Source organism: Haliotis rubra, unplaced genomic scaffold, assembly GCF_003918875.1.
Source record: "Haliotis rubra isolate DU_JTF1 unplaced genomic scaffold, ASM391887v1 Scf195, whole genome shotgun sequence".
NCBI lineage: Eukaryota > Metazoa > Mollusca > Gastropoda > Lepetellida > Haliotidae > Haliotis > Haliotis rubra.
In genome coordinates this window covers 177,282-202,209 of record NW_025765947.1, presented here as the reverse complement: position 1 = coordinate 202,209, position 24,928 = coordinate 177,282, and the positions used below count along the sequence as shown (strand labels likewise).

The 24,928-nt window shown below is 38.1% G+C and overlaps 1 protein-coding gene across 1 annotated transcript in view; it reads left to right on the top strand.

The window, feature by feature from the left end:
* The first annotated feature begins 287 nt into the window (after positions 1–287).
* LOC124274836 (EF-hand calcium-binding domain-containing protein 6-like) overlaps positions 288–24,928 on the top strand; it is a 67,430-nt gene continuing 42,789 nt past the window's right edge. Inside the window, exons 1-10 of the mRNA XM_046710199.1 lie at positions 288–412; positions 2,405–2,542; positions 9,121–9,230; positions 10,287–10,406; positions 12,883–12,995; positions 15,950–16,016; positions 16,629–16,765; positions 19,986–20,104; positions 21,096–21,241; positions 24,623–24,771. Coding sequence (XP_046566155.1) covers positions 2,413–2,542; positions 9,121–9,230; positions 10,287–10,406; positions 12,883–12,995; positions 15,950–16,016; positions 16,629–16,765; positions 19,986–20,104; positions 21,096–21,241; positions 24,623–24,771 — 1,091 coding nt within the window. The 5' untranslated portion in view covers positions 288–412; positions 2,405–2,412. The remainder of the gene's footprint in view (positions 413–2,404; positions 2,543–9,120; positions 9,231–10,286; positions 10,407–12,882; positions 12,996–15,949; positions 16,017–16,628; positions 16,766–19,985; positions 20,105–21,095; positions 21,242–24,622; positions 24,772–24,928) is intronic.

Below are 24,928 nucleotides of genomic sequence, written 5' to 3'. Positions count from 1 at the left end.
ACTAAACTTGTCCTATTTCTGCAGTACACAGATAGTCAGACAACTAGATGTGTTACAGTTGATGATTTATTATGATAGTTAAACAAAAGGAGAATTTTCTTTTTGTATTAAATATAAACACGTGAGAAATTAATAATTGATGCCTCCACATTTTTGGCTACCCCCTGGGCTCGATCTGAGGCCACTCTGGCACGGTTGGCAAATGAACCAGTCAATAAGTTCTACAGAGTGGCCTCCCTTACGTAAAAGGTGGCGCTCTTGCCCATTGACAACAGAGTTGGCGGCACATGGCAACGCACTGACTGCGTGCACCTTGGCTTATGATAACGGTGCTGGCAACGGTCAAAAATAATTTCATGGAACCGTGTTGGATGTACTGAAAGGAACCATAGAGCGAGCAGCGTTTGATCAGGTAACTTTCCTGCGTCATTACGCTGATAGTTTGAAGAAGTCGGTGATTAAAACCTCGAAGTTGAATCTATTTCAAACATGATGATTAACACTGACAACCTCGAAGTTGGGTCGGTTTTGAACATAACACTTACACACTTTCATTGTCAATTTACCTCAAGAACGATGTTAGGGCTGCTGTTAATTATGCCTACTTTCGGAAAATAACCCTAACATATATTTTGTCCAATGTATCACACCGTAAATATAAGTTTCCATACCACCACCACCACATCATCATCATCATCATCATCATCATCATCATCATCATCATCATCATCTTCTTCTTCTTCTCCACCACCACCACCACCACCACCGTAGCTACTTTCCATCCATTTGATGGTACACATAAATACATGTTGTCAATACATGGACACCCTAAACAAAACTCAAAGCAGGTAAATTTACAGTGTAATTGTGACCTGATGAAGTCACATCAATAATGTTCTAATTTTCTAATATCGGACTGATTGTCATTAAATCGTTTTTGATGTGAGATAACTCATGAATGATTGTGTGTCGTCATATCCTTATGTGACATGCATCCCATGACATTATCCCATATAGAACGTCTGTGTTACATATTTGGTAGCTCATAGCTGACACTGAAATCAATAAGTGACACTAAAACGCAACATGGCCAGTCACAAAGTCTGGCTAGAATGCATTATACCGGATACCTAGCAGGGTTAGGTTAGGGGTTAGGGTTAAGTTATGGTTAGGATTAGGGTTAGGGTTATTATCATCCCAGTTATATTTTTTCACCTTTCCGCGCTTGCATCACATGACCCAATTAAATATGGCAGGCAGGTATCCGGTATAATGCATGTGTACCCAAAGTCTCATTTTGAATTCCATAAATATTGAATAAATAGTCATTTATCATATCAAGTATGAGTGCTCATTTTTTGTGACGTCTGGAAAGATCAATGATATAACACTTTCAATAAGAAAGAAGATCACAAAATGGAAGTTTGGTGCAGTAGATTAAACTTTTTTTTTTTTATCAGCCTTGGTTCTAATTTCTTGAAGCATGGGTCTACATTAAAAACCAAGTGTCCTTGAGATCCTCTCTAGAAACTCTCAAATTTGTACCATTTTATATTAAGGACAAATGTTCATTCAATAATGCTGTCTATCACTTACAACATAAATTTGTTTTTGTGTGTATAAAACTAGGAATTTTCTTAACAAGATTAAAGTTCTTATATTCTAAACGGGGAGATTTTAATAATCACATTCAAATATTCCATAACATTAAGCCTCTTTGAACCTTTTATTCAGAATAGAAACTGGTGACTTGCCTCATCATTTTCGTTTGTTTACAGAGTGCATTGTCAAAGAATAAACAAACATTATGCAAAACAAATGCTCCAGGCAATATAAAATAAACAGTGCAATAGGCAAATGTGTCAAACCTAGGTTTATGAGATATGATACTCATATAAAACATATTGCCATAGAATTAACAACAACAGATCTCTCAGCTTATACATGCACTAGGCAACAACATGTTCACAACAGTCATGTTGATATCTATACCTATAACTGTTGTCAGTATTGCCACTACAGGCTTAGTGCTCTTGGCATTATTTTCATTAGAGAGTAGTGTTATTATATAAATTACTAGTAAGACCTGTGCTTAGTTGACCAAACAGAGAGTTTTACAGTGGGCTGTGGACTATATGCAGAAGTGACATATTAGATGGATACTAGTATATATTTGTTGACGGTATGTATATATTAACTGACAGTATGGTAAGTGAATTGGTTTATATTTGCTGTCAGTATGGCAAGTGAGATGGTATATACTGTTGAATATATGGCGTGGGAGTAATGGTATATATTTTTGTTGACAAATTGGCGAGTATAACGGTATATATTTTTGTTGACAGTATGGCGAGTATAATGGTATGTCAGTATGGCGAATATACTGGTATATATTTGTTGTCAGTGTCCAGTATGGCGAGTTTGATGGCGGGCCTGCTTCCGGAGACCCAGGGGGTTCAGTTCACGGCCAGACCAGTGCTGAGGACACGGGAGAGCCTAGCTGTGAGGACAACATCACGCATTGGACGCCCTACAGCAATAGGTAAGTCTTCATGCTACCCTCTGTGATAAACTGTGTATGATGAAAATATGCAAAAAGTGTCAGTACAGCCTATCACTCGATGAAACAGTTTTAACAAATTGCTAGACTAGCCAGCCTTAAAAATTAGTAGCCAGTTTCAAATTCCACTTGCTGAAATTGCAACAGTTTATTTTCAACTGGGTTCATGGGTTCCCGAGTTTGTTGAATAGCATGCACTAGTGGTGGTCCGATTAATTGAAATAATCGAAGATTGGTCGCAGTGACTAAACGACAAAGCAATCGATCACGTTTTCTCATAATCGAACACGAACAATTCTGGAACACTTTTTGCATTAACAATATTTTTCACAAGGTTGGTTTTGTAAGTTACATTTCATAACCACTACAAGCTTGTTCCAAGTCATGATTGAATTTATCTTAAAGACCCAAGGAATTTTATGTTCCTAACATACTAGTTAAGTAGTAATCCTTTCAAGATGTGAAATTTGCCACCAAAAACCCCAAAGAACTGCATGTTTTTTCATTATGTTTTTTTTTTCATTAACAAAAAACAACAACAAAAAAACAGGAAAATTTCATAAATGACGCTAACCAAATATTTTCGATGATTGATCGGTTGTAATGAAGCAATCATCAATTATGATGTTTTAACCAATTCCCAACAATAGCATGCACACAGTTGTGATTGTTTATTGTAAATTTCGACCAATCAAGTTTGTTTTGCACACTGTTACATTAACAACAATCACTCAAACGATATGAATGGGTCCAGTAACTGATCTCACAAATTTTAACAGGTGTTAATTTAAGTTTCAGTTGCCAGTTAGGCAAGGGACATTTTATTACTATGAACTATCTGGTTATTTTGCACTTTGGTTACTTTTCATTCTGTGAAACAAAATGCTCCTAGTTAAACATGGACTGGTTGATGGCAATACTCTGTTGCCATCACTGGGTAACATTAAGATGTTTCCGTAAAATTTCTTGAAATAATCTTCAATGGTGGTCAAGGGACTGTTCATATTTTGCCAGCATACCCCCACCCATATACCCATTCTGTGTGCCAGACTGCATGTTAAGTAATAACATCGACACCCATCATCCCTTAAAATACATAACCAAACCCTAAATGATGTATGTATGTATTTTTTGAAAATATAACTTTTGTCATTTTTCATGGCCCCCTGTTCCTTATAGTTATGATAAATTTTGGTGACACCCACTTAATTTAATCCAGTCCCTCAATTTCTTTCTCTTTCTTTCCCCCCATCTCTTCCTCATTCATTATTCCCCCTACCCATGCATCCACCATTTTATGTGTTCGACCACCTGACCTGAGCGTTTTAGCCAAAAATCTTTTAACAAAAAACAATGAAAAGTGGCCACATTGAAACTGCTAGCACCCCATACCCATATTATCAATCAATCAATCTGAACCAATCAATCAATCTGAACCAATCAACCAATCAATCGATCAATGTACTTATTTAGTGGAAAAGCCTTAGATCCACATGCATAATTGTTACTGTTAAACAAAATTACGAGTGGAGTTGCAACAATAAGTTACAAAAATGCTGCATATGTTTAATATTTGTAACGTAATTAGAGTAAATGTTGTGTCATTAGCCATATTCATGACATTGGAGTTTCAATTATATCAAAAGGCCGACTTGAACATTTTGGGGCCAGGTCTACACCCACTTTAATTTGGTTGCACACTAACCTCATGATTTACAGTATATGTCATGATTTAGATGATCTTTCAGATATAATCCATAATCAGCAATAGATAACACTTGAATGACCATCTCCCCGTAGAACTTGATCTTTATCAGCGCCAACTCACAAGGTGCTTGGTATGGAGCCCCTCTATTCATACCACTACCTGTATACAGGGACTTAGCATGAATGGATGTGACATTACATACAATCACTGGTCGAATGTTCAATAGGGGATTATATAGCGTGATCCAGGCTTCAATTGATGTAATCTCCTCTCACAGAGATATCACGGGGAGGCAAAGATACATTAACTGCAGGAACTAAACAGTCTTGTGTCCACGGAGAAAGACAGGCATTTCGCTGCTTAGTTACACGGGAGTTGTAATAAATCATCAAGTATCACAGTATCAATGGAGTAGATTGTAATGACTATATGATTTACTGTTCGCTTTCACTGTGTATGAATTATTCATGTCGGTTATGATTGTATATTTATGTATTTATACATGATACAGGGATTGACTGAGAGAAGGCTGCCTAAGTATCTTTTGATATCCAATTTATCAACATGAGTCGATACAAGATTAATAAAATTTCCAGGCTTGCTAAGGAGTTTAGACTTTATAAACGTGTCTTTATATGTGATGTAAAGATTTATGAGGGTAAATTTCTATTTATCATCCAAAATCATTATTCCTGTTTTTATTTGTAATAATTTAGTAATAATTTTTTGTAATAATCTTGCCCTACAAAAATTAGGGTCCAAAGGACCAAAATTAGGCTCCTGCTAATAGGACATTTGAGGTTCTTGTAGAGTAAATGAATAAGGTAATGTACTGTACTTTAACATGAAAGTATTATTTGTTTTGTCAGGAACTATATATTTCTTGTTGAAAATTTGGGCCAATTGAATATAAAGTCTCGTATGTCAATACATACTTTTTCTGCATCCACTGTGTACATTTGTACATCTTGGATGTATCCGAGGTATTTTTCTTGAAAATAATTGGTAGTACCACATTTAAACGGTAAAACCCCTGAATAACCAATATTTGGTGTACAGGGTACAACTAACCAGAGCTTCAGTGGCAGAAATGGTTTCTCCATTTTATCTCATGCCATTGTCACTTCAATACAACAATTCTGGAGTAATTTGTAATGACTGAATTGTGATTTCTTTGATTACCAATTTATGTTATTTCTTTAACTAGAAATTACATCTGATAGTTTTTGGGTAGAATAGCTGTAAGGTATAAGTGTATTGAGCACAGATACCATCTTGAAAACTGATAACCAGATATTTTTCAGTTACAAAACTGTGAGATATCTCTCTCGACGGTCATTGAAATTGCATCACATCATGTTAAGGATCAAATCTGGACCAGTGATTGATATTGTGAACAAACATCCACTGTCAGGTCATGCTGACCTCAGCCAACCAACTCAGTGCTGAGTTGTAGGACCAGAATAGTTATTATTTAACTTCTTTAAACCAGATGTTTTTTTGTTTTTTTAGTGGAAACATAACATTTATTTTGCAGTAATTATCAGTAAAAGACTGTTATGGATAATGACTCATTCTAACAGATTTCTATGGACTTGGTAAAATAACAGTGTGTGAAACAGCCTCTGGCCCACTATGCCATGGCTAGTAAAAATCCAGTTGGGCCAGTAAATCTCCACAGTCAATTTTGAGGTTATTTTGTAAATATATCACTCTCTCCGACTTGTTAAGTTAAAATACACTTTTAAATCATGCAAGATTATGGCTTGATAAAAATGTTCATCATAGTAGCAGCTTACTGATGAAACCCGTGTCATGCCGACAATATCCTATTCTTATCTATTTTTGTAATCTTTTGCTTAGGTTCTACATTCAAATTTGGGATAGTGAATTATTTTGTGGGCTAGTAACTTTCAGGCATAACTAGCCAGACTGGGTAGCAACATTTGGAAACTATTTCACACACTGAAATAACTACACATAGAGATCTTATAACATTGAATATGTTAATGTAAAATAATTATTCAAAGTTCAGTGGCCTTGAATCCTTGAAATTATCAAACAATATTCTTATTATACACCTGTAATTTTATGTGACTCTTCCATGATCATCTTATGTTGCTGGTTTGATATCCTGCCTGTTACTCACAGCGATCTTATTGCCTACTTCAGGTTCTGAACAGCAGTTGTAGTTTGAACAACGGCTGCAATAACCAGTGAGTGGTTTCACAGCAGTTGTAGGTTGTTAAGGACGCCTGTTGCACAAAACTGTTTACTCACACTCTGTGTCGTTGACATTTTTACACACCAAGAAACCATTCAGTCCTCATGTTTGATTTACTGTAGTGTTTGACCAGTTGCCTGGAAAACAGTATCTGGTATTTTGATTCTACCTTCCTGACAACATATAATCAGTGTGATCTTGAGCCTTAGGTTTATGTTGTCAGAGAGGATTAACTCTGGTGACAAATGACTGTTTCATAACAGTGTTGGTGTTTAATAAACAGCAGCTGGGAACATTGACCAATGTTTTGCTTGGTGTTGTGTCATAGTAATTAACAATAATAATCAAGTTTCACCATTTTTATAAAATGAAGTATGAATGTCAAGTGTTTTTGTTATAAAATATAAAAATTAAGTGGGGGGTAATCAATTTTGTACACATGTAATAGGGGGGTCAGCAATTTTGTACAGGAGGGTCACTTACCTTGCACATAATATTTAGGGGGTTCATTCACATTGAATATGCTTCTCCATAAAAATCGTCATCACCCCTAGCCATAAATTATGAACGGTCCCTAAGCCTGAAAATGATGTTTGACAAATAGTGTCACCAAAACACTGTCTGATAAGCCTAAAATGAGCTAGGATTAACAATTTTGCTTTAGGTGGACTGTTTGACTGTTTGCAAGAGTGTAAGGCAAGCACAAAGCATATTATTTTCCTGTTGGTATAATGATGTACATATGATGTTTACAAAGTAGAAATGCAGGGTTAATATTTTAATAATTTTTTTTATCAAATACAGTCAAGCACAGTTTTGTCAAACTCTGATAACTCGATATCTCAGTTGTCTCGATATAACAACTTGGTCCCGGCAAAATCCTTCATAATTTATCATTATTCAAGCTCTTTTAACTCGATATGGATGTCTCGATATTTCGGATATCTCAATATAATTTCATGGTCCCAAGAATCAAAATTACCCTTTTAACTCGACATTTATAAAGAAACTCGATATTAATAATAAGTCATCTTCTATCGTGCACATTTCCAAACACCAAGTGATTGCTCGCGGCACACCTACCTTTAATTGGCAAGTATCCCTCTGAACTGAGGTTGTTTCCACACGTTTACACACCGTGCGGCATGAATCAATGGGATGCGGTAATGTAAACTAAATAGGGCTAATTGAGTTGAAGGTGTCACTTGTTTGTTAATTCATTAGGATTAATTAAGAAGGAATTAATTAGAAAGTGCTCACAGTTACGACTAAACACTACTGATAACGTAATATAGTTTCGACTCAAAACATACTGAGAATCCAATGAGGGTTTTGTGTAATCATGTGACTAGCATGTGATTGTTAAGTTGTTTCTAAATTGAGGACTGAGAAATACTGATTAGGAGTCAATTTGAAAGCTATTGTGTTGTGGGGCTATAGTGATATGAGATGATATGCTCTGGTCGGACGCCTCGAAGTCCGGATAACTCTGTATTTTGTCTTGGTCCCATGAATATCAAGACAACGGTGCTAGACTGTAATGTGTATCAAATAAGTATGTTTAGATCATTTGTCCTTCACTAAATTACATTTAGAAGTGATGTATGTGGACAGTTCCTAGGTGAATAGTCAATAAATATTTTACAAGTAGAACTAAATAATTTGCTTCTATGTATTTTACGCAATCTCTTGCTTGTACTCTTTGTGAGAAAACTCTTTGTAAATGTATTGCGACTGTTAGACAACCACTTCTGAGCAAGTAGGTCCTCATTTGCTTTCTTATCAGATCTTGATGTTTTTTGTTTATTGTTTAACACCGCACTCAGCAATTTGTCAATATGGTGGCGGTCTGTAAATAATCAAGCCAGACAATCCAGTGATCAACATCATGAACATCGATCTACACAACTGGGATATGATGACATGCGTTAACCAAGTCAGCGAGCCCGACTATCCGATCCCGTTAGTCATATGATAAGCATGGGTTGATGAAGACCAGTTCTGGCCAATCTTCACAGGAGGCTGAGATTATCTGACTGGTTAATTATTATTATTATTATTGTTGGATATTTATATAGGCACATATCCACGCACTAGTGCATGTTCAAGGCGCTGGTATTTTCCCCCGATCATTTGATGTCAATCTCAACAGCACATCTTATTATCAATCTGAACTCCCTAGGGATCATACAACTCTTGCTGCCACTAGGCATGCTGTGACTTTCCCATCCTTACGAGGTACCCATTCGCAGCTGGGTGGACTGGGACACATAGTCACAGTACTTTGTCCAAGTTTACTGCATGTTGCTGTACCTGCAACTAAGGTGTTTGCACATATTCATGTGGCCACCATCTGGTCATATACCAACGGATTCGTGCACAGGGTTGTGTACTGTACACTAGGGGTTGTAACTGTACACAAAGTTGACTCCAAGGTTTTTACACCCGGTCACTGGCGGGTTCCATCCCGGCACATCATGCCCGCTGGATCACTTGCCTGGCGCCTTAGCCAGCTCGCCCACAATGCCCCCTTATAACATCCATGTGAAAAGATCTCTTATATGATAGACTATCATTTTAAAAAATGATATGCTTTTATGATATGCATGCATTCAATGTCTCTTTCAGGGGGAGATTATCCTGTCAAAGCCAAAACGGGCAATGCGGCAATGTCCAGTATTGAGATTGAGGCTCAGCTCCGGGAGAAAGTCAGACTCAAGTTCGACAGTCTCAAGCAGGTAGATACTACTGGAGATACAACTATCTCCTACATAGTTACACTATATACAATTCTGGACACTTGGATATACTGATCTTATCAGTCTTTGAGATAATGAGATGAAGTTTCTACAAAAATGATCTTATCCTGTGGGGTTTGTGTGGAGGAAAACTATTGTGAAAAACTATAGTAAGGCCAGACCAATTTTATTTCTTGTTTTATGGATTTTTGTCCTCAGAAAACCTTAAAAGGCAGGAGGGAAAAAAACCAAAAAACAATAAAATCACCAGTCAAAGTAATAATTCTTCTATTTTAATACTCAAAATATGCTACTTTTGGCAATTTATGAATTGTATATGGGGCAAAAAACAATCTAAAAACAAAATTTCTTGTATGTTTACATTTTTGGCCAATAAAAACATTTTATTTTTTGAGCGGGAATAATTATTTTTATTATTGAAAAAATGCGACAGGCGGATCTGTTAAACAAGAAATAAAAAATGTCTGGCCTAATGAATATGAATATTAAGTCATGAATACTTTATGTTCAATATCAAGAAATTAAGATAACAAACATGTCATGTGATTGCTATAGTTCAAACATTCAAATAATATTTTCTTTAAAGCAAAAAAGCAATACATTTCGAACAATAGCTAATGACAGTGCTGTAAGTGGCCTTGGCAAAATAATACTAGTTAGGCAACTGTGTGTCTTGGATACATTCCATTTTGGGTGTCGCACTTCGATAAACAACAAACAAGTTCCAAGTAAAACACTCCCAGTGGTCAAGGGGGCTGCCATTCATTAAGTAGAGTTATGTCCCTTAGCTAAGACAGAATCTGCTGGTCTTGGGTTCAGCCACATTATAATCTGTCAGGACCAAACCTATATTTCCACAGTAAGCAATGGTAACTAAGGTTCCTACCTTATTCAGCAGATACTCCATGATGCCACTGAAATGCTGTTCAGTGTGCAGTAAAATCTATTTGTCTGTTTTGGAATATGAAGCATTATATGATTATGAATCTTATTTTATATTTAAACACTGTTTACCAGATTGTTCGATTGTTACAGGCCTTCCAGACGTATGATGTGGACCAGAACTTGAGCATAACCAAGGGAGAGTTCCGGCGGGTTCTGGAGTCGTTCTGCTTCCCTCTCACATCAGAACAGTATGAAGCAGTTCTAGTCAAGGTGTGTTTTCTGAATCTCATGTGATTCATTACATTAGTTCTGGTTCCTTTGTACTGCTGGTCCCACTGGCTCCATGGTCTAAGGTGCCATAATTCTGTCTGAAGAGTTTCGGGTTGGTTGAGTAGCCCAGCATTCACTCGTCACACTGACGGCTCAGGTTTGATTCCCCACATGGATATAATGTAGGAAGCCCATTTGTGGTGTCCCCAGCCGGATATTTTGCTGGAATACACAAACTCACTGACGTCTGTGAACTTCAGTACCAGAAAGTTGCATAATCCAATCATATGGTAATGCTAACCAATATTACCTAAAGTCTCCATTTTACCTTGTTTGTGTGTACTTGTCTACCTATGCTTACGTCTATTTGAATCAAAGCTTGACATGTGAGTGAGTGAGTTTAGTTTTACACCGCACTCAGCAATATTCCAACAGCTGTCTGTAAATAATTGAGTCTGGACCAGACAATCCAGTGATCATCAGCATGAGCATTGATCTACGCATTTGGGAATCGATGACATGTGTCAACCAAGTCAGCAAGCCTGACCACCCGATCCTGTTAGTTGCCTCTTACGACAAGCATGGGTTCCTGAAGATCAATTCTAATCTGGATCTTCACGGGTAGCTTGACATGTAAACTCTTCAGCATTGAAGAACACATGAAAACAAGCTACCGGTATGTCTCTCTCAGTGATAATTACACATGTATGTCACTAATAGATAGATAATACTTATCTACCTCTCCTGTTTAACCCGGAAAACCGGCTAAGATGTCACGAGTCCCCAGACACCGTAGGCTGGTAAACCAGCCAAGCAGTAGTCGCATCAAAATGATCTATAATTTTAGGAACCTAACTAACATATGATTCTTTCATCAAATCTATCACTTTTCACAATGTCTGAAAACACTTATTAAATTTCAAATGACCATATATTATCGACAGGATGAGAATTATAAACTATTTTTCGCAATGTTATTGAAAAAAAATAATTCTCAGACACATGCTTCGGCAAGTGTCCACAGCAAAGTTGTCAAAGAGCAAAGTAACGATGTTTCGAGAAAATAATTAAACAAACTGAATAAACTGAAGAATAAAATCCACAACAGTACTCATAAAGTTGTCAAACGTACATTATAACTTACTATTTCCATCTTTTGAGCGATCGTGTATTGTAATTCAAGTGACATCTCGGCTTTCGTCACCTCGAACTTCACACTCGGACACGATGTTTAATGCTAAAATATATGCATGAAGCATTTTTGTCACAGGTCATAACCTAGCACGATACGTCCACTTAGGGGAGTACTGCAGTTTACCGGTCGCACTTTTTCCCGGGTTCCCTAACCCTAATGATCGTAAAAGGTGCCATAACCCTAACCCTAACCCTAAGGATCATAAAGGGGCCCATACCTAACCCTAAGGATCAAGGGGATAAAGGGTTGTTTGACTCTAAAGGTGCAAGTGAAGGGAGACGGCTGCACCGGTAAAGTGCATTCTAGCCCCACTTAGTTCCATAATATATGTATAGGTGGTGATTTATTGCGTAACACGTTCAGAATAGCGTGATTGTACCCAAAACTTTCGTCTGAATCATTAGTTTTCGTTTACGAGGACGGTATCCATTGCTGTAATATGATTGGCTGCCTTAGGTCACGTGTACGATTTTGACCAATCACGATGCTTATATCAGACTGTGGCGAAAAAGCGTCATTAGAAACCAATTTTTTTTTTATCCAATAAAATCACTTCTTACAACTGTGAAAATACTCTTGGCAAGGGTATAGTGATATTGTTGATGTTCAGAGCTTTCAAACAATACCTGCCATCAAACGAATCGCCTCACATGTTATTCATATGAAGCCTCGAAAACCGAGGTATTTCCCGCTGTTGTATCATGTTACTGAGCGGAAAGTCACTGATATCGGGTAATAGACGACCATACATATTATTTGAGAAATCTTTTTTAAAATAATTTTCCGATTACGTAAAAATGAAAATGTAGAAGAAAAAGGTAAGGGGATATTATGACATGTTACAAATGGAAAAGAATTGCCGCATTTTTTGCTCCCTTCGTGGTTTGTCTTGACATTATACATTTTTAAGCTTGCATTTTCATTAAAAATTAAGTTAATTGCGTTGTAGTTGGATTATTTGAATTAAATGATGAAAAATAAATTCATATTTATAAACAGTAGGATTAGACCTTTCAAATGGTGTATGATATGTAGTAGCAATAATGTTTTACAAGCTGATATTTTCCTTGATAAACATAGGCTCCATCTATGACCTCAGAGTCTCTGGGAACTCGGTGTCATGGCAATAAAAGCCTCTGGTTGACTGGTGTTGAAAGAGTTATAAATATTGTGTAAAATGGCCTCTAAGGAAGAATGACGGGAGTCCAATTTGTGACTTTATCCTCCGAGTGTATGCCACTGCTTCAAAGCTGCAACCAAATAAGGCTTTCATCGTTACAGGTGCAGCGTAACCCCAATGGAACTGTGCGCTATCAAGACTTCCTGGAGAAGTTCCACGGGAAAGACAGTGGCGGCAACGGCAGCAGGGAGAAGTGGATGAGTGGCCAGCAGCGGTATGACATCCTTACCATATTCACATTCCTGCCACATCACAGTTATCTTCGGAGCGGTGGGGTAGCCAAGTCGTTAAAGCATGCCCTCGTCATACCGAAGACCCGATGTAGTAGAATTTCTTCCCCAGGTCTAAACTTTCCCCAGGGAAGTTTTGTCCTAGGATATTTTAACCCCGGGGAAAGTTTGGGCTAGGCTAAAGTTCCCCCACCCCCCTAGGCCAAAGTTTCCCCCCTGTTTAAACTAGGATATTTTGTTCCGTGTTCTATGAAAGGGAGGGGGGGGATTCTGGCCTAGCTAGGCTACTTCTCGCCCACCCTTGTTCTTATATCAAAAGTGGGAGATTCTGGCCCTGCTCCAGTCGCCATTCCTATGAAGACACATTGCATTAGTTCTTCATCTGTCCAAATCATGTCACCATAAGATGTAAAAATTCAGTCACACATTTGATGGGTAAATAAGACGTAATATACACAGGTTGCTTGCTCTCTTATCATGCTGTTTATTATCTCATATTTGTTGTATTTATGTATAAATGTAATGAAACATTATTCACATAAGCTTGTTGTCTAATCCATAATCACGTTGGGTGAATGAAATATGTTTCAGATATCCATGTATACCCCTTACAGAGATGCCAACCCATACGATCGTATTTGTTACCAAAAATTACACAAAATACACAACTACGATAGCAGTGAAAATATAAAAATTTTGTAAAAAAAAATTTCATTATATTAGATTATAAAATAGCACGTACCATACACAATAAATTTGAACCATATTTTTATTCAGTATCAAGCTATATGTGGATACTTACTACTGATTTAGGTGAGTACAATGTTAGGGTTGGCATCTCTGCCCTTATCAAACCTTGTCTTTTGAACCTAGAATAAGGCACTATAGGGGAATGATAGATGACACAGCATTTGATATAGATATTGTGTTGATGTTTATGTCTGCTTCCAACTGTTAAGTTGATGTCGCAGACGTGGTTACCATATTTAAAGCCATGAGTGAGGGAATAAGATTTTGAATGGATATGGACATTCAAGTAAAAACTGGGTATATAGTTAAAGTTTCGAATATAGTACTGATTTTGAGATAAGCCAATTTGGAATAAGTGGGGATAAGTAAATTATTGAAATATAAAAATAAGTAAATGATAACATAAAACAATAGTAATGATATAATATATAATAAAGTAAAGATAAATTTTGTAATGTTAAATTATTTTTAATAATTTTGAATTAGGGAATTGTGTTGGGTCAGACATAATTACTTTTACCAGTGGTTGTTTATATTTTAGTACTCATGTCATAGAGATACATATTAATACAAAACTATTTTCTTTAATTTTCTGTTAAGCTAAAGGGTCTACTACATACATAACAATCAGGTTGATGTTTCACCCTTAATTGTTTAGTATTGAATTGAAAGAAATCATCCATTTTCCTCACAATTATTCCTTAAATATATTTCCGGATTTAGTGTCCCATTAATACAGTATTGGTATCTCCAGTGACAGAGAAGTATCCATTAAAGTTGATTCAAGTGTGGGGAAAGTATGGCCTAGGACAAACTTTCCCCGAGGAAGATTAAGCCTTGGGGTGGGGGAAAGAGAGTTTGTCCTAGGCCTCGGCCGAAGTTTCCCCGGCCTGTTACACCGGTTGCGATTCCCCACATGGTTACAAAGTGTGAAGCCCATTTCTGGTGTACACCGCCATGATATTGCTGGAATATTGCTAAAATTCATTCACTGTTATCTTCGATAACTGGAATAAATATAGAGCATTGTCTTTCTTGTCTTGTTGACATGTTTAACTCAGCAAGAGACATGATGCATGCAGCTGTACGTGAAAATGTCATGAGATTCAACAAACATGTTATTTCATGAGAATTTATTGTTTTTTTTACGTCTTTATGCAGTTTCTTAAATGATGTTTGTGATCTAACTCTGAAAAACATAGGTAGATGCTTGGTGAACACATGGGTGAAAACTGGGAAACTCTTGTGCCTGTAGTTGTGTGTTTTGTTTTAAAATTGTTACAGTTTGTTAAAATATTTTGTTTGTCTAAAGACAATGGGACTGGGCAGAGTTGTTGCCTTCATCTGCCAACAGTTAAACATAAGATCACATAAGAAACATATACTCACATATACCATGTTATACTTTTAACAATATTCCAGCAATATTATGAGTGAGTGAGTGAGTTTAGTTTTACACCACACTCAGCAATATTCAAGCTATATGGCTGCAGTCTGTAAATAATGGAGTCTGGACCAGACAATCCAGTGATCAACAGCATGAGTATCGATCTATGCAATTGGGATATGATGACATGTGTCATGCTACCAAGTCATCGAGCCTGACCACCCGATCCCGTTTCACACATCTGTCACCCATATAGGGAATCAAACCTGGGAATTCACCATGACGAGCAAACTCCAACACCTGTGCTGAATTAAGAGTGGCAGTGTAGAAACACAGTATTTTTTAAAGTTCAAAGGGTCAGACCATATTTTCTCCTGTGATGAAGTACACTTATGTCATAATGGGCTGGCGTTATGACCCTGTTTAAATTATGCCTCTCTTGATCTAATGAATCTTATGTAACTTTGTTCTTTTGTTACTGTCAAGTAAGAGTGAGTGAGTGAGTTTAGTTTTACACCACACTCAGCAATATTCCAGCTATATGGCAGCGGTCTGTAAATAATGGAGTCTGGACCTGACAATCCAGTGATCAACAGCATGAGCATCGATCCTGTCAAGCAAGATGCTGCATTATTTAGTGTTTTCTGTATATTTATGTTTGTATCCAATATAAGATTCAGGTTTATCTGAGTGTGTGTAACATTGTCCTTTAAGATTAGCAATAAATGAAAAATTGAATGATTAGGTAATAAAAAGAAACCAAAAGCCTTTTAGAATGTATATATTTTGTTTGTTCAACAGGTTTGTCCATCAGCCTCCCACTAAAGAGATCAACATGGATGTGGTCGAAAGGATGGTCAGAGAGAAGGTGAGAGTTATCTCCTCTTGGGAGGTTGGAGTTATTCCCCTTGTTTCCTGTTTTACAGATTGTTAGTGCAATGTGATTGGTGGTCAGTTGTTATATAAGAAAAATGTCAACATAGTATCTGATACTGACAAATTGATATGTCAGGATAAATGATCTCGTAAACATTTTCAAGTTTACTTATATTAAAATGTAAAGCAAGGCCGTAATATAGTTTAGTGTTTGTACAAACACAAGTACATGAAATCATGCATCATGTCATAGGAGAGAATAAATATGTGTTGAAAGACAACATGGAGATAATTCTGAATGTTGAAAGCAAGGAATGATGAAAGTAAAACTGTGTAGCTTAAGGAACTCTGTTGGAAGTCAATGATTTGAAAACGGAATAAAAAAAAATGAAATGCCTGAGAATATTGAACAACAAGCTTAATTCACTTGTTGTTATCTTACAGAATATTCTAGAATGAACCAGTGTTAATGTGGTAAAAATATTTTTGAAAACGTCATCAGTCTTTGTTCAATATTTGCAGTGGGTTGGTTGTGATTGGCACATATTTCCTCTGTATATTCAGTTTAATCAATTATTGAATGTTGGCTGTTTAAAATGTGCAGCTGAGTGGCAACTTGAAGGCTGTGATCAAGGCCATGCAGTTGTTTGACTACAACATGGACGGCAAGGTCCAGCGGCATGAACTACGGCGGGTGCTGGAGAACTACTGCTTCAAGTTCACAGACCAGCAATTTGACAAGTGAGACATTTTTCATTAACCAAGCAATAATCTGATACATCCTCAAAGGTCCATCCACAGATAAAAAACCACCAACACCCCACAACACCAACACCACCCACACCACCCACACACCACACCACCCACACCACACACACCACACCACACCCACCACACCACACCACACCACACACACACCCATTGCATCTACTCACGCCTGGAAATGAAGTGTAGTTGACAGAAAATGGATACATATACTATATAATTTGTTTCTCCAAAAGTCATATTTGTTGTAGCTTTACGACAAATTATATACGTTGCTGGAAATAGAGAGATCCTGGGAAACCTCATCAGTGACAGGTCAAATTGTTCCATGCATAAAAACTATCTAGCAATACTCCCAAGTGCTGTCACATAACCTTAGTTATCATTATAAATATTATACATTTATAGAGCAAAACCTGCAAATAATGACAGAATGCAAGAATATATTTCTCTTAGTAAAATAATAGTTTGAGATACTATATATTCCCGATCACTGCATCAAAATTCATCTCGTTATATTATTGGGTATATTTTAACTAAATCACTGGTAGATAGCACAGCTGATTGCTCTGTATACAAGACAAATACACACGGTAATCTTAATCCCTGTTTATAAGATAGAGCCTAGCAAAAACAAATAAATAATCTTGTATTGTGAAGTTTTATTGCAAATTTGACGTCTTCACTGACAAAGCAATTTTCTCTTGTTTGACTGAGATAGATTCACTCTGTTCAGTGTTGGTATATGGAGTCTGTTACCATGTGAGTAACTGTACATTTCACAATCACTGATATATTCCTTAGGCTTTCCTGTTCATTTGTTTTATTGATATCACAGGTTTCCTGTAACGTAAACAAATCTCCTGTTGGTTGCCGTGGTGACACGGTTGATTGACTCCATTGTGGTTCTTCAATTGTTTGTCAGTATCGCTTTCTGTGTGACCTTTACCTTCACCCCAAACTGAGAATTGCTATACACACTGTATTTATCTCCGTAACACCGATCTTGGTGATAGAGCTTTTACACTTTTGACGGGACAATGGCTTGTGTTTCTCTTTATTTAGTGTTCCCCAAGTCAATTTATGTTCTATTGTGTATTGAAAGGCTAAAGTCTCTCAGGTAGAATGTGAGTCTATTTAAATCACCATGTATAGGTTCAGATTTGGTCAAATATTTTCAGGATTGGTCAGAAATGAAAAACAGTTGTCTACTTTTATATCTTTTTCTTTCTTTGATGGGACACTAGCATGTTTCTCTCTGTATTTAGTGTTCAGCGAGTCAATTATCTGTTCTTTAGTGTATAGCAGTGTATGAAATAAGCTAAAACTCCAGCCTGACATCAGACATCAAAATGGATTTTGACAGACAACACAATTCTGGTGGTTAAGATTCTTCTTTTTAATCTTCCAATCTCACACGTGGTTTTCCACACTTCCACGGTGCACTGATCCCCGAAACAAATAAGGCTTCCTCTCGCATACTCTCGCTCACTTCTCGTGATAATCGAGATAGTCTCGAAACGATTTACAATCTCAACTATTTTTTTTTTTAAATTTGAAATTTATTAAAACTGCTTAAAACACGTTTTTTTGTTTTTTTTTTTTAAATACACATGATAAAAGTCCTCATCTTGGTATAGACATCCACAGTCACTGTTCTCATGACAACATTCTCTTCAGTGATTTATATATACTGTTATTTTACAGTCACTATATCACAACACTGTAGTCTCTTCACTTACTGTTTAGAAAACAGTTTCACAGTTTCTTCACAGCCTCTATGTCACTATATTAATATAGCCATCTTGTAGAGCTTGCAAAGCCGAACTGGTGAAGCTCCTTTCTTTGTCATGCAGTCAGCCATTTAATCTGAACCATCCCCTCATCTTAAAGTTTCTTGATGCCAGCTATCTCCACTCTTAATCTCTTCTGGGTCACAGATGTATTGGAATGAACAGCTTCCCATACTGACATACAGTCTGTCAAACACAGAATCGACAACATTTCTGATTGCTCACCTTTTCCAGGTACAACTTCAGCATACAATGTTGACATATATACTGCTGTGTCAATTGCATCTGCCATTGCTAAGGTCTCTGCTGCAAGAGTACTGCGCACAGTTTCTTTGAACTCCAGCATACTGGCAACACCTGTGCTTGTTCATTCATCAAGATGATCACATATGATCCCTGACTCCCTCCATTTTGTAGATTTCCTAAGGAGGCATCAGAGTATGTCAGCAGTTTCAGTTTTCCATCTAGCTTCCTATATCTCAAAACAACATTCTCACTTTTAATCTGTTTTATGACCTTGTTCACTTCAAGGAGATTGGCCACAACTGCAGATTTTATACAACTTGATAACCGACTTGTTTCGAACAAAATATCTGGACGAGTATGATGAGCCAACCAGAGTATTTGCCCTAACCGAGACCTCATTACCTTTCTTTCTTCTTCTGAGACTGGTTGTTGCTTGTCAGTTGCTCTAGCCTTGTCAATATTGATAAAGGCAAGTTTGTCACTGTATCCACTCTGTTGTAGCAAGACTTGATCCTCATCTGACTCAAGATGCATACCTAGATATCTGAAAGCTTTTATCTCCTCATTCCCAACATCAAGAATTGTTCTCATTTGCTGTATAATTTCAATGAATCTGCTGTTTCCACCCCATATGAAGTCATCAACATGTGATGCAAGCACACCTTCAATTCCATCACTGCACCATATGAACACTGCTGGGTCAACCTTTGACACGACTGCACCAAGTTCCTTCATCACTTCTCTCACACGGAAATACCACTGCAGTGAAGCATCATTCAATCCATATACACACTTGTTGAGTTTCCAGACCTTTCCTCTCATGTTTACTTCTTTCTGAGGTCTAACAAACACGTCCCTGTCTATGATTGCCCCCTGTAGGAAGGCAGTCTTGATATCCATAGCATGAGGTGTCCATTGCTTGTTGACCATCACAGCAAGTATCATTTTCAAGGCTTCTCCTGCACATGTTGGTGAATCTGACTGCACTACTTTTGAAGCTCCATCTTCAAAACCCCTTGCTACCAGTCTAGCTTTCAGTTTGATTCCATACAATTATAAGTTTCACTTATCAAAGTTTGACACTGTGGTGTTTATCTGTATTTTATGATTATGATGCATCCAATATGACTGACGACATCAATCCATGTGTCTTTTAGACTGTGGCAGAGGTATGACTTCCACCACACCGGGACAGTGAACTACAAGGAGTTCCTACAGAGACTGGGAGTCACACCTCAGAGGCCTAACAGTAAGCCTGGCCCGGGGGTACCAGGAGGTATGTGTAGCTGTTGCTGTTGCTGTTTCAGTGTGTGTTTTTCATTGCTGCACTCACCGACTTGGATGACACACGTCATTGTGTCCCAACTGCGTAGGTTGCTGCTCATGCTGTCGGTCACTGGATTGTCTGATCCAGACTCCAGTATTTACAGACCACCGGCATTTTGCTGGAATATTGCTGAGTGCGGCGTTAAACGACAAACAAATCACAATGCCACACTCAGTTATATTCAAACTATATGATGACAGTCTGTAAATGTGGAGTCTGGATTAGACAATCCAGTGATGGATGTTGAGAGTAACCATCCACACCATCAGGATACAAAGTCAAGCAGTCATGCAAGTCACCGTGCCTGACCACCTGATCCATCTGATTGCCTCTTTCGTTGTCACAGTCCCTGAACCACATTATTTTCCCTACTGCAAGGCCCTTCTTGGAAGTCCTACTGCAAGTCCTTGATGAAGGACTCTGAGTCTAGATTTCCCCGGGTCCTGAATCTCCCAACTTACTGGGACTCCTTCTCAGTTTAAATGAGTTTGTTTGTTACTATCAAAATTATATGTATTCAGGGACTAGCGATAGTGAGTGAGTGAGTTGTGAGTGAGGTTTAAGTTTATTCCACAATATCACCAGAAATTTCAGCAATATTCCAGCAATATCACTCAGAAATGGGCTTATTGCACATTGTTGTGGACCTATTCTATAATTCACAATAAAAAAAACAGTTATAAATTTATGAAAAATTATCATTTGTTGTGATTGAGATTGCTTATGCCCTTATACTTTCAGAATTATAAATCTTGGACATGTGGACATGTGTTAATTTCTTAGCTTCATCTAAGGCTGACATGTCATCTGACTGACAAAGTTACAGATAGCATTAAAGCAACTTAGATCACTTCCCTTGAAATCGGTGTTCTAAACAAAGTTGTGATGAGATAGCTACAGTACAATGATTGACCAACTCTGTGTATTGACTGACTTACAGCACTGACCTGGCCGGCAGTGACCAACCATGACAAGCAGCAGGCGGGAGGTCTGACCGACTTCCACATCCAGAACCAGCAGCAGCGAGACCAGCAGATGCTGAACCAGATGACCTTCACCCAGATTGAGATGGAGTTCAGGAAGAGGGTCAGTGGGACATTTATACAACATTGTTTGATCTTATAAAACAGTCATTCTAATTTTGAAACGGCAGTGAAAGAGTTGCTTTGTTGGTACTTGTTAATTTACATAACAATAATTAAATATAAAAAATTATAGTCAATAGCCCAAACCATTTTACCCTATTCTTCTGTAAATAAATTTGTCAGATTTCCCTTTGACAAAGTCTTCTATATCTTACTGGTTCCATTTTCTTCCAGCTTATTTTTTCTAGTCTCCTCCTTCTAATTCTCCTCCCACTGAGTTGAACCAATTGTCCTCAAACTGTCTTTGTCCAATTCTCCCCCCATTGAGTTGATCCAATTGTCCTCAAACTGTCTTTGTCCAATTCTCCTCCAACTGGGTTGATCCAATTGTCCTCAAACTGTCTTTGTCCAATTCTCCTCCCACTGAGTTGATTCAATTGTCCTCAAACTGTCTTTGTCCAATTCTCCTCCCACTGAGTTGATCCAATTGTCCTCAAACTGTCTTTGTCCAATTCTCCCCCAACTGGGTTGATCCAATTGTCCTCAAACTGTCTTTGTCTAATTCTCCTCTCACTGAGTTGATCTAATTGTCCTCAAACTGTCTTTGTCCAATTCTCCCCCCACTGAGTTGATCCAATTGTCCTCAAACTGTCTTTGTCCAATTCTCCTCCCACTGAGTTGATCCAATTGTCCTCAAACTGTCTTTGTCTAATTCTCCTCTCACTGAGTTGATTCAATTGTCCTCAAACTGTCTTTGTCCAATTCTCCCCCCCACTGAGGTGATTTATTTGTCCTCAAACTGTCCTTGTCCAATTCTCCTCCCACTGAGGTGATTCAATTGTCCTCAACCTGTCTTTGTCCGATTCTCCTCCCACTGAGTTGATTCAATTGTCCTCAAACTGTCTTTGTCTAATTCCCCTCCCACTGAGTTGATTCAATTGTCCTCAAGTTGTCGTTGTCCAATTCTCCTCCCACTAAGGTGATTCAATTGTCCTCAAATTGTCCTTGTCCAATTCTCCTCCAACTGAGATGATCCAATTGTCCTCAAACTGTTTTTGTCCAATTCTCCTCCACTGAGGTGATCCAATTGTCCTCAAACTGTCTTTGTCAAATTCTCCCCCCACTGAGGTGATCCAATTGTCCTCAAACTGTCTTTGTCCAATTCTCCCCCCACTGAGGTGATTCAATTGTCCTCAAACTGTCTTTGTCCAATTCTCCTCCCACTGAGGTGATTCAATTGTCCTAAAACTGTTTTTGTCCAATCCAGTTCTCCTCCCACTGAGTTGATCCAATTGTCCTCAAACTGTCTTTGTCTAATTCTCCTCTCACTGAGTTGATTCAATTGTCCTCAAACTGTCTTTGTCCAATTCTCCCCCCCACTGAGGTGATTTATTTGTCCTCAAATTGTCCTTGTCCAATTCTCTTCCCACTGAGGTGATTCAATTGTCCTCAACATGTCTTTGTCCAATTCTCTTCCCACTGAGTTGATTCAATTGTCCTCAAATTGTCCTTGTCCAATTCTCCTCCCACTGAGGTGATTCAATTGTCCTCAACCTGTCTTTGTCCGATTCTCCTCCCACTGAGTTGATTCAATTGTCCTCAAACTGTCTTTGTCTAATTCCCCTCCCACTGAGTTGATTCAATTGTCCTCAAGTTGTCGTTGTCCAATTCTCCTCCCACTAAGGTGATTCAATTGTCCTCAAATTGTCCTTGTCCAATTCTCCTCCAACTGAGATGATCCAATTGTCCTCAAACTGTTTTTGTCCAATTCTCCTCCACTGAGGTGATCCAATTGTCCTCAAACTGTCTTTGTCAAATTCTCCCCCCACTGAGGTGATCCAATTGTCCTCAAACTGTCTTTGTCCAATTCTCCCCCCACTGAGGTGATTCAATTGTCCTCAAACTGTCTTTGTCCAATTCTCCTCCCACTGAGGTGATTCAATTGTCCTAAAACTGTTTTTGTCCAATCCAGTTCTCCTCCCACTGAATTGATCCAATTGTCCTCAAACTGTCTGGGTCTAATTCTCCCCCACTGAGTTGATCCAATTGTCCTCAAACTGTCTTTGTCCAATTCTCCCCCACTGAGTTGATCCAATTGTCCTCAAACTGTCTTTGTCCAATTCTCCTCCCACTGAGTTGATCCAATTGTCCTCAAACTGTCTTTGTCCAATTCTCCTCCCACTGAGTTGATCCAATTGTCCTCAAACTGTCTTTGTCCAATTCTCTCCCACTGAGTTGATCCAATTGTCCTCAAACTGTCTTTGTCCAATTCTCCTCCCACTGAGTTGATCCAATTGTCCTCAAACTGTCTTGTGTCCAATTCTCCCACCTCCCACTGAGTTGATTCAATTGTCCTCAAACTGTCTTTGTCCAATTCTCCTCCCACTGAGTTGATCCAATTGTCCTCAAACTGTCTTTGTCCAATTCTCCTCCCACTGAGTTGATCCAATTGTCCTCAAACTGTCTTTTGTCAAATTCTCCTCCTCACTGAGTTGATCCAATTGTCCTCAAACTGTCTTTGTCCAATTCTCCTCCACTGAGTTGATCCAATTGTCCTCAAACTGTCTTTGTCTAATTCTCCTCCCACTGAGTTGATCCAATTGTCCTCAAACTGTCTTTGTCCAATTCTCCTCCCACTGAGTTGATCCAATTGTCCTCAAACTGTCTTTGTCCAATTCTCCTCCCACTGAGTTGATCCAATTGTCCTCAAACTGTCTTTGTCAATTCTCCTCCCACTGAGGTGATCCAATTGTCCCAACTGTCATCTGTCCATGTCTTCCACTGTGATGTAGCTGTAATCAGTGTCCCACTGAGTGTGTCAATCTGTATGTATGATGTAGCTGTAATCAGTGTATAGCATGTGTCTGTATGTATGATGTAGCTGTAATCAGTGTATAGCATGTGTCTATGTATGATGTAGCTGTAATCAGTGTATAGCATGTGTCTATGTATGATGTAGCTGTAATCAGTGTATAGCATGTGTGATGTAGCTATGTATGATGTATCTATGTAGATGTAATCAGTGTATAGCATGTGTCTATGTATGATGTAGCTGTAATCAGTGTATAGCATGTGTGTATGTATGATGTAGCTGTAATCAGTGTATAGCATGTGTCTGTATGTATGATGTAGCTGTAATCAGTGTATAGCATGTGTCTGTATGTATGATGTAGCTGTAATCAGTGTATAGCATGTGTCTGTATGTATGATGTAGCTGTAATCAGTGTATAGCATGTGTCTATGTATGATGTAGCTGTAATCAGTGTATAGCATGTGTCTGTATGTATGATGTAGCTGTAATCAGTGTATAGCATGTGTCTATGTATGATGTAGCTGTAATCAGTGTATATCATGTGTCTGTTATCCTCTCCTACGGCTGCAGATGAAGACCAACTACTTAAACCTGAAGAAAGCCTTCATGTCATTTGACAAGCATCTGGATGGGTTCATCTCCCTGGACGACCTGAAGGCCATTCTCACCAACTTCACCATCCCCATGTCTGACCAGCTGTTCAGTCAACTCATGGAGAGGTAGGTCGCCGCAATGCTCTGGTGATATGTCCATATTATTCCTTGTCATAGTAACCAGCTTGAACCTGGCATATTCATTAATTTCACTCTTTTAACAGTTTGATTCCTTTCCTAAGAGCTGATGAACCATGAAGGTCTTCAGCAGCCCATGCTTGTC